This window comes from Syngnathoides biaculeatus, chromosome 10 (assembly GCF_019802595.1).
Source record: "Syngnathoides biaculeatus isolate LvHL_M chromosome 10, ASM1980259v1, whole genome shotgun sequence".
NCBI classification, from domain to species: domain Eukaryota; kingdom Metazoa; phylum Chordata; class Actinopteri; order Syngnathiformes; family Syngnathidae; genus Syngnathoides; species Syngnathoides biaculeatus.
The window spans coordinates 6,827,508-6,838,387 of record NC_084649.1 but is presented as its reverse complement, the minus strand read 5'-3'; the positions used below and the strand labels follow the sequence as shown (position 1 = coordinate 6,838,387).

At 40.1% G+C, this 10,880-nt stretch overlaps 1 protein-coding gene across 3 annotated transcripts in view; it reads right to left on the bottom strand.

Moving 5' to 3' along the window:
- Positions 1–860: 860 nt before the first annotated feature.
- The window catches only part of fgd5a (FYVE, RhoGEF and PH domain containing 5a), a 44,755-nt gene continuing 34,735 nt past the window's right edge, over positions 861–10,880 (bottom strand). For 2 of the 3 annotated variants that reach the window (XM_061831295.1, XM_061831293.1), the window contains exons 15-21: positions 9,427–9,523; positions 7,257–7,394; positions 5,039–5,141; positions 4,803–4,939; positions 2,455–2,583; positions 2,050–2,204; positions 861–1,820 (exon numbers count right to left, since the gene is read on the bottom strand). In XM_061831295.1, the coding sequence (XP_061687279.1) occupies positions 1,784–1,820; positions 2,050–2,204; positions 2,455–2,583; positions 4,803–4,939; positions 5,039–5,141; positions 7,257–7,394; positions 9,427–9,523 (796 nt within the window). In that variant the 3' untranslated portion in view covers positions 861–1,783. The remainder of the gene's footprint in view (positions 1,821–2,049; positions 2,205–2,454; positions 2,584–4,802; positions 4,940–5,038; positions 5,142–7,256; positions 7,395–9,426; positions 9,524–10,880) is intronic. The other variant, XM_061831294.1, reaches the window with a different exon arrangement.

Sequence of the window (10,880 nt, the reverse complement as noted above, 5' to 3'; positions counted from 1 at the left end):
CGTCAGCTACAAACCACCAACAACGGTGCTGTAAACCTGGCAACCTCTTTTGCCATTGTAAATTGGGACTGGCTTGAAAATGGAAAGTTAAGACTTGCACATATGTGACTCACGGCCACCTTAGAAAATAAATCCAACACTGTCATTTACTATTGTGCATTGTTAAATTAGTAACTCACTTCTAAGTGAAAAGCCTCAACATTGTACCCCAACCATATCCTTTCTTGGATATGTATAAATATGGACCTTTGTTCATAAAGACAAATAAAGAGCATTGCATATTTTCCAGATAGTGTATTTTAATATGCATCTATATACACGAACATTTACATTTACAATGCACTGGATGCAAAATGCAAGAGGTACAATCTCATGTAACACTTAAGGTCTGTAAAGCAGAAAAGAACGTTAGCTTGAGATGCCATGGTAACACTTAACGTGGACTCCAATGTTCTTTGAAGTTGTACTCAGAGATAATAAATAGTTTAGGACACAGTAGAATGTTTTTTAAGCAATTACATATTCATCAATAAACCTATTGATTTTGGATGGGATGAATAAACCTTTAAAACTTCATGATTTATAGATAATGTATAAGTGTTGACTAAACAAATGCTCTGGATTCACATTGCGCTAGAATGATCCTGTCTGCCTACGACTACATTCCAGTGCGTCTACATAATAAATTGTTGCCAAAATTAAAAGGGCTGTACATAAACCCAGTGTATGTGACAAATACACATGATATTTTTATTTTAAATACTGCATTAACAAATATATATTTTTCAATATAAGAAAATTATTTCCGCTTGAACTCTGAGAACGTGTGAAGCTTCAGATTTTGAATCTTTAAAAATCAGGATTTTTTGTCACATAAATCAAAAAAGATTTCGATCACCAGTATATTTAGAGCACTAATATCGAGCACTAAAAGAAGAGCACAATCAAGTTACCTGGGCTATAACTGAACACTTTAAAAATACTAAACACTTGGAATCTATATAAGCAGGTATAAAAGCACACTTCTTCAGCTGACATAAGAGTACTACAGTAGTGACTAACATTGTAACAATCATAATTCAATATCAGGCACAAAAATCATTAAATGCAAATAGCACTGAATGTAACCGGAGGAAATAAACTGGCACTTGAGAAACAATTTATTTAATTTCCAAAACCTACAAATGCAAAGTATGTTCATTGTTACAGAACTATTACAGATGTAATACTTCACTATATATACTCAGATTAAACTTTACTTGACAATGGTAAAGTGGCACCCCCCCCCCCCAACAATGTGTGTTTGTATATGTGGATGAGAGAGACCACAGTACATTCATACCTGGAACCAGACTCCAGAACACAATGGAATCCATAACCCAGTGTTTACTTTCAAAGGTAGAAAAATATCATCCGTGTGGAAAGTTTACTGGATGGAGAGAAAACCGTTTTGGCTCTTATATAACAAAATATGAACAAAATGAAACGTTACATTGTACTAGCTGCTTCTGAAGAGTGGACACTCATGTCCAGGCTTGGCAGACTGAGAAAGGAAATGCTGTGTGTTGGATCACATGCTGAGCAAGATGTTGGACCTCCCCACCTTTTACCACCTTACCAGGTGGGACTATTAGCTGTGAGCAATGTGTTGAGATACATGTATGCGACAGGGAGGTTGTAATTTAGATATGGATGGAGCGTCTGTGCTAAAATGATACATAACTACATTATCTTCCATTGACTGTCCATTGTCAGGATCCTTTGGTTTCATACTGAGCTGGTGCTATAAAACTGTAGCCTCCTCAATGGCGTTCACCCATCTGGAAAAAAAAAAAAAAAGATTGACAAATGTTTTTTAAAATTGTTTAAATGGCAAATTTCCCACGTGTCTTGGAATATATTTAGCGAGTAACGCTGATTCCGATTTTTTGGTGAAAAAGTGCATTTAAAATTTTTTTAGGCGGGTCATGAAAAAAGCGCAAGTACTTGGAAAGAACCATCTCCAGTATCAAGATGAAAAAGACGAAGAAGAAGATTAGTGATGCTGACCTGCGTGCTGTGTGATGATCATCAGCCCTGAAGGTGTAGTACAGGGTTTTCTTGTGGTAGAGATGGAAGACGTTGCTACTGTCATCTCCCTCCGGCCTCTCAGTCATCTTGACGGTGAAGCCTTGCAGAGGTAGACTCTCGGAAGCCACTTTATCCTGAAGGAACGTCCAAGGGCGTGAGTGGAAACAACATAAAAACATATTCAAGTAACAGGTTGTAGAAAGAACAGCGAGAGCAACGAGAGTCCCTTAAAAAGTCAGAGTGGCCAGAGGGAAAGCTTGAAATGCAGAAACAAATGCATTTAATGGATCGAGACAAGGGTTTGTTAATGAGTGGTCATAGATTTGTGTGTGTGTGTGGATGGACAGTGGATGTTGTGGTGTGGGAGACTCTGTGCCCCCTCACCTCACAGGCTGTGAAGGTGTAGAGCACCTTGTCTTTGAGGAGGAACCATAGCCGCTTCCATTTCCTCTTGCTCTTCTTACGCCGCTGTAAAATGCCGCTCATGGTGGACCCGTCCACCCCGAGATTCAACTGTTAATCCACAGGCAAAGTAAAAAAAAAAAAATTAAAAATAGTGCAGTTGGCTGTTGTGAAGACATGCGAAATAGTTCAAGTGTCAACAGAACGCCAACATTTTTATTATAGGATTATGATCTAGTATCCTGTAGGTCAGTCATTCCCAAAACACAATGAATGGGCCGTGGGAAATTACCCAGTCTCACTTAATTGGTCTGAAAATTATTCTTCATTATTGTGAGCAAGCTTTAGATACAATTGTGAGAAAATAGAGACTGGATCAGAATTATTTCAGTATTATATGTACACTTTTCTTTTTGACATTTTTGTATAGTGTTTAAAAAAAAAATAACCGTAAAATGTACTAGTTGTCTTAATGTACCACTCAAACACACTTACTGAGTCCCTGGTGGTCTGGTGGTTAGGATTCAGCGCTCTCACCCCCGTGGCCCGGGTTTGATTCCCGGTCATTATGTTCTCTAACACTTTTAGCATCATAATAATGATAAATGTATTAGTTTCACAGCTTTCGGGGGTAGTTTAAATGATTACAATTGAAGTTGCAAGGAGTTACGGTAATTTGATTTACACATGCTCTGCGGTTTCATAGGTGATCCCTGTTTTTTTAAGTATCCTTCCCCTCACCTAAATTCTGCTGGGATATGAAGGGCCAGCCCATCAACTGTTAGCTTCTGGTTTCTGTTCCTGGTTCTGGCTCCTAAATGTTCCTCTGGCTCAGGTTGTTTCATACTCAATGCATTGTTCAGAATTACTGACACCTACTGGATTTAAAATGCTGACATTTGAAGCTTTCAGTGTCTTACTTTGTATCTTAATGAAAAATTCCAATATTTTCGATACCTTTAAATCCAACCCTTAATCCAGGTGAGGCAATTGAAAATTTATTATCATTTGCAATGCCAACCTGTCTGCAGACAATCTTTTATTGTATGTGAGTACATTACAATAACTTACAATTTATTTCTTCGATAATGATGAGGTCTCATACTTAAAGGGATCATGGGACAGAAGCTTGCATATGACTATTGATATGATTTATCAGGTGGAAAATTGAATCGGGACATGAGCCTGAAGTCTTACACAGTTCAACTACAAATTTAATAACAAATCACATCTGTAGTCATCTGCAGGATTGTACATTTATTTACATATTAATTTGTTCAAAAAGATAAGTTTTGCCTTTCAAAAAGATGAGTTTTGCCATTGTTTGTGTATTCAGGCAACTACATTTGTTTTTTATGTTCATACTTGTTCTCCAGATTTAGAGAACATCCTCTCATGTTTTTTTAAGGAACTTTTAGTCACAATGCGGTACGATGTCATGCAATATTCACCTTGTTAGTATATCACTTTGTACAGTTTCTATATGAATTTGTTTCTATATTGCTATGCCTTACTCTGCTGTCTTCAGCCACGTTGACATTCCATTTTTTTTTCCTGCATAAGGTTCAATAATAAAATTAAAAATACATGAATTCATGGTCAGCTCTTAGTTTTTTAAATGCAGCAGTGTGATGTATTTGGGTATTTGTAAATGGGTTTGAGAGCCAAAAAAAAACGCAGCCTGTATATTACAAATACTGATTTGTTAATAGAATGTTTTTTATTTAATGTTTCCCTGCGACTAACTGGATTGGACCGTCAGAGCGTCCTCGCCGACCAGCGTCACGCCGATCTTTGTCTGGCCCAGCCGAGGAAGATGCACGCGCCCACTTGGGCTTGGTTAGCCCCTCCTGCACAGAACCAAGTCAGGCAGCAGAAGCAGACCTTGCTGCCACCCTGAGGCGAGGTCAGGCACCTCCAGGCTTGATCAGTGATTAAAAATTAAGCTTTTCAATGTATTTAAATCCTCTTATTAAAGCCTTACGCAACCCAGCATAATGGCGGCTCTGTGAATGGAAAAGTAAACGCCTACAGAGGTCTGTCAACCGATCAGCGTTCGTCACCACAGCACATCCCGTCAAATAGTTCCTCGTACTATAGTTTGAGGAAGACTGTAGCTGCCAGGAGTAAAAAAAATAATCCAGGGGCAAACTTCCATACCCTGCTAGTTTTTCAAAGTAAGGACACAGGGGCAACTGAAGTTATCAGGGTAGCGGGGAAGTTCCTGCGGTGGGAAAGCCCCTATTTTCCACCTCATTGTGACTACGTGGACAAATAATATAGGAGAGGAATAACTAAATTTCAACATAATCTGCACAAGTGTAACACACCTGATTGATGGATGATGCACTCTTCCTACTTTTCCAAAGACTTGGCGTCTGTAAACTTTGGAAAACAGCAGAGAGGGGACGACTGGCCCGGTGAGTTGGCGGACTTGAGTTGCTGGAGGCCCCTGACAAACTGCCACCTATAATCAAACAATTAATATACTGTTAACTTGAAATAAATTCAAATGTATTTCTAGGATACCTCCACAGTATATGTAAGTACAGTAAGCAAGCTTCACCTCTTTTCCTGAGCTCTTTATAGCAGTGGTCACACACTTTGACGACCCTGTCTTTGAGGTACTTGAGTGGATATCTATTCCTGGAACAAGCCCGGCACACTACCTTCAGGGCCAGAATACAAAGAGCATTCCCATATTATGAACAATTTGAAATTAGATGAATGAATAATTGCAACAAACAGTAGTAAAATTGTATAAAGAAACAGCTTCACCTAAAGCAGGGTTGTCAAAACTACTGCCTGGAGGCAACTGGACTACAGTACCGTACTTAGTTTGAAGTTGCCAAAATTACCTATATACACATTTATAATGTTTAGTGCCTTTCCTTTGTCCTGTATTATTTTATTGTTTCATAAAGATGTCTAGCTAGCCATCTCCCCCTCACTCTCCTCTGTAATTTCTTTCTGTTTCATATTTCTCCCCATTCTTTCTCCTTCTGTCTTTTTGTTTATATCATGTAGATAGCATAAACAAAAAACATAAAGACAAAACTGATTCTTACTTATTCTGTCAGAAAATAGATATATATAGAAAAAAGCCCCACAACTGTTTGAAATAGTCACAAAATTGCTATCCATGAAATACGGCTAACGATAATTTAGTTACAGAAGCAAATAGCGTGAATCGCAATTGTTTGCACCACTTTCTAGTCTGTGTCAAGATCAGCCAAGTCCATATTGTTCTTCCTTAGGTTCTGAGTGTGGAGATGTGATTCAGAACGGCAAATGGTCAGTACTGAAAAATGTTGGATGAGGAGCAAGTGTTCATTTTAGGCTATGTTATAGCATTTTAGCTATTCACCAGTATGTCAATATGTTTGCTTACTGTCGATATGCATGTTTTAAAAGCACTCACATAATTGAAATAAATGAGGAGTTCAAGCTTTCAATTCAAACAGTGTTTATGTATCAAATATATACATGAAATTATTTTGGGTAAAACATATACAAATTTTCTAAGAGTAAGACAGTGTCCGAATACTTTTAAAACATAGTTGCTTTGCTTGAGTCCACAAAGTAGCCCTGTTTATGCTTGATACAAATGCATATTATAGTTTCTTAAATGGGGGAGCATTTTTTTAACCTCAAACTTGAACTGCTTTGTCAGGGAAATTCAGAAAATACATTATAGAGTATTTCAGTAAAGAGAAAAAAAGAATCACTGGAGCTAAAACACATCCATCCATCCATCTATCTATCCATTTTCTGAGTCACTTATCCTCACAAGGGTGGGACTGCTGGAGACATTCCCAGCTGTCATCAGGCAGGAGGCAGGGTATACCCTGAACTGGCTTCCAGCCAATCACAGGGCACATGGAGACAGACAACAGTCTCACTCACAATCACACCTAAGGGCAATTTAGAGTGTCCAATTGTTGTTGCATGTTTTTGGGATGTGGGAGGAAACCGGAGCCCTCGGAGAAATCCACGCAGGCACGGGGATAACATGCAAACTCTACACGGACAGGGCCGGGAATTGAAGACTGGTCCTCAGGACTGTGAGGCCGACGCTCTAACCAGTTGCTCCACCATGCCGCCTGTCTTCAGTAAAATTTACTTATTTGCTTTCCACGATTTTATTTTATAGACTTCTATAACAATGATACACTGCTAATTTCTAATAAGCCTAAAGAAAAAAGTGATTATTATTATTATTATGGTGCTCCTATTTATTTTGTTATAAGCATGCCTGAAGTCCGTGTATATACTGTATACTTAATAAATAACATCTATACCAAAATAATAACAGGAGTTGTGTTTACCATAGTCATAAAAAATATTATTTTAAAGAAGACGCACCGTGCATACACTAAATTACTAGTCGACAGTTGTTTGCGAATTTTGAGGTGCCTAAGCCAAAAATGTCAGGGCTGATTTTTTTTTTTGTTACAGTCCAGACCTGAACACAGCGCTGCTGGCCTCCCCAAAATTATAATACAAAACCACATGATTTGATTTTTGCTTTGTCACCTTGCTGTTTCCTTTAATAAATATATGTATAAGAATAATATTGTTTATACAGTATTGGCTTAGCATATATTTACCTATATGGATTGGTTTAAGTGTGTGAAATAAATTAAAAGTGAAGAATTTCAAAATGGTCCTTCATTGTTCTGTACAGTGTAAGTGGCCTTTGGGAAATAAAAAGGTTTGGACACACCCACGGACAAAAGTGTCCATAAGGGATTAATATGAAATTATACTATGAGAAATCTAACCTTGCCACAGGCATTGCAGTGGTGTCGTCTAAGAGTGAGGCTGAAGTCAGTGGTGCAGTTCATGCACATCATCACTTGGGACACAGGGACAAGAACAGGGGCTGCTTCACCCAAACCCATCCACAACTTCTCACGGGCCTGTTTGAGCAAGAATTGAATGATGTCAAAACACTGGTTGGAAATACAAAACACATCAACAGTTGACGGCATTGTGTTTTTCCTTTCTCATTAATGAGGATATTATTATTTTTATATTTTTTGTGAAGGCGTGTACTTGTTCTCCACATAGATGTGAAAGACTTATTGCCAGTTGACTTCGGCTGGTGTTGCTGAGAATAATCCATCCTGTTATCAGATTTAGGTAGCCATTGTTTTTTTCAACACGGGTCCTGGTATCTGAATAGCTTTTCTCTTTGATAAATTAATTCACCATTTAAATATTGAATCTTAAGTTCACTTCAATTATATTGATCTCTGATATTTACATCTGTTTGCTAATCTTAAACATTAAAGTTGGGAAAGTATGTAAAGTATGCTGCCTCCCGCCCAAATATTCTATTCTATTCCACTTGATGGTGCTGTACCTTTAGGTTTTAGCATCATTTTTTTCAGCATTGCCATTTGAGAAATTGTCACTTAAATGAAAACAATTTAAAGAGAGAAAGAGCATCTTGTAGTGTGTAGCTAATTTTAACAATTGTTGGCCAATGCTAGCTTTTTTAAAGGTCCACTGTCATGAAATGCATGATTTTTAGGATGTTATTAATGAAAAACGGCAGCCTATATGGACCCATCCATTTTTTCAACACAAAACAAGATTTTGATGTAAATGGCTTTTTGTAACTACCACCTCTCAAGGGATTTGTTTTTGAGAAGAGGGAGGAAGTGACGTACAGGGCAGAAGCGCACTCAGGCGGCCTCGCGTGTTTCTATTAGTTTTACCTGAAGGAGGGCAGCTCGTTGTTCCTTCGTGTTAGCCAAAAACCCAGCTCGTTGTATTGCTGGATATTGCTTGAACGCTCAGGAGGATGAATTCGCTCTTGATACTTTTCCAAAAGACCCGGTTCGTCGTGAAATATGGATTGCAAAGGTGCAAAGGGCGAGAGCTTCGTGGGTTCCAAATGACAGATGGGTCTGTATACAGCTACTGAAAAAAATTATAGTTGGGTGGGGGGGACGTAATCCGTAAGTCTGGGGTGTTTAATGTGTCGATGTGCCACCCCGGCCGAAGCCGTGATCGGTGGAGATGGCGCCGGGCCGCAGTGGCTCATCTCAGCCGCGGTTGTGAATCGGACAGAGAGGTGGTTCGGCCGTGGCGACATCATCAGTCGCAGGGGGTGTTGTTGATCACCGCCGCGGAGGTGGATTTGACGGGGAGGCGGTTTGGCCGCGTCGTCGTCGTTGCTCGTTGGCGGAGTTGTTTATCACCGCTGTGGAGGTGAATTGGACGGGGAGGCGGTTTGGCCGCGTCGTCGTCGTCACTTGTGGGCAGAGGTGTTTATCACTGCCGCGGAGGTGGATTTGACAGGAAGGGAGTTTGGCTGCGCCGTCGTCGTCGCTCGCGGGCGGCGTTGTTTATCACTGCCACAGAGGTGGATCGGGCGGGGAGGTGGTTTGGCCACATGGGTTTTGGCTGTGATCCCCATATCATCTAAATATGGCTCGAAACAATAGAGTAATATCGCTTCACTCGGCTTCCGTGTCAGAAGGGGCGTCGCAAAAATCCGAATATCTCTGTTGTTTGTCTCTCATAGTAGGTGGCACAGCGTGTTTTCAAGTGTGACGTCGCGGACAGAAGTTGCAGCCAATATGGCTACCACTTGAATGTCGAATGAGACTTCCGCAACTTTGCGCATGGATGGCACGCTCTCTGCTCATATTTATTTTTTCATATCGACATTGAAGTGAATAATGTTATTTGTATTTTTCATTACAATATCTATTTTAGAATGTTTATAGGCTTGAGACTTGACCTTTAAGGTGAGCACACCGGGGAAACTGAAGTTGCCAGGGACCAGTTCATAAACTGTCTCTTTTATTATCTCATATCTCACATCTCGCATTACATTAAAGGGCATGCTTGCCGTTATTTATTCTGTTATTTTTACTAAACCACATTACATCCATTGTTATTCTTGTAACAGATCACATGTAACAATTTTAGTCTCACCTCATTACAAGGTCCTCCAAATGTACAGAGTCCCGCAGCGTGGTCTGCAATGGCTCGACTCAATGTGTGGAACCAGTCCTCCCTCTCTCCAACTGAGCTGAAAAAAGTCAAGATGCAAATTATAGTCACTAGGTTTTCTGTAATTTACAGTGGAGGAATGTCATGAGCAAGGCCTGGCCACTGCTGTGAGGGGCGTGTCCAGGCCACTGATCTGGGCGGTGCCACCTCTGACACCTGTCACAGCTGTTTTGCATTCGGCACGCTAATTGCCTAGGCATTTAGGTTTGGAATTTGTCACTTGCATTGGCCAGTTCATTGCGCATGCTTCACTGCATTCTGGGACACTCTGCTACTGTACCTAAGTTAGAGCAATTCTTAGTCACAGCGATTCTGTGCCCTTTAGTTTGACCACATCTTGTTGCGTTTTTTAGTTTGCATCATAGTCATCGGACCTTGTTTCATGCTTTTTTGGATCTTGGCTAGCCTAGCCTTTTTGTGCCTCTGCCTTGTTTTGAACTGCCTGTTTGTCATGAACCAGTGGCTTGAGGTTGGACCCAGATGTGGGACTTCCAGGCAATGACATAATGATCATAGTGGCTTTATTCCAGAAATAGGTCAATACTAGGTGTTGCAGTCTGTCAAGGCACAAAAACGCTAGACTAAAGGCAGTATCCAAAAACATGAAACGAGGTCCGATGACTATGAAACAAACTAAGTAACTTGACAAGATGTGGAAAACTAAAAGGACACAGACTCACTGTGACAAGGATAACTCTACACTAGACTAACACTCAATAGTGGAGAATACAACATGCAGTAAATGCAACGTAACGAACTGGCAAATGCCAGTGACAAAACTCCAACTTAAATGCCTGGTCTAATTACAGTCAAATCAACAGCACCTGTGTGACAGCTGTCAGAGGTGGTGCAGCCCAGAGCAGTGGCCTGGCCATGCCCATGACACTGTTATCGACCTATTCCTGGAATAAAGCCACTTTGAATATTATGTCGTTGCCTGGAACTCCTGCATTTAGGTCTGCACCTGTGTCGCTGGACCGTGACAGAGGAAATAATTACAGTGGTACCTCTACTTACAAATGTTTCTTGTAACGGGAAATTCAGGTTATGAAACATCTCTTCGGAAAAATATTTTTCTCTAGTTACGCAGGAAAATTCAGGATACAAAATCCAAAAATCGGCGCTGCTATTCGCAGCCCCTAAATTCCTCTGAACATAAACATCCTGTATCTTGGTTTGAAAGAGGCGTGATAGAGCTGCTCTCTCATTGGCTATCGCCCAGCATCTTCCTAGCTTCCCATTGGCTAGGTGGGACCTCAGTCTTTACTTGTGATACTCTTGTTTCCCTTTAATACTCGATCATTACCAAATTACGTTCGTGCACATTGGAAAAGTACAACTTTTTCGCTTGTGTTTTTGCAATTTTTTCATCTTTA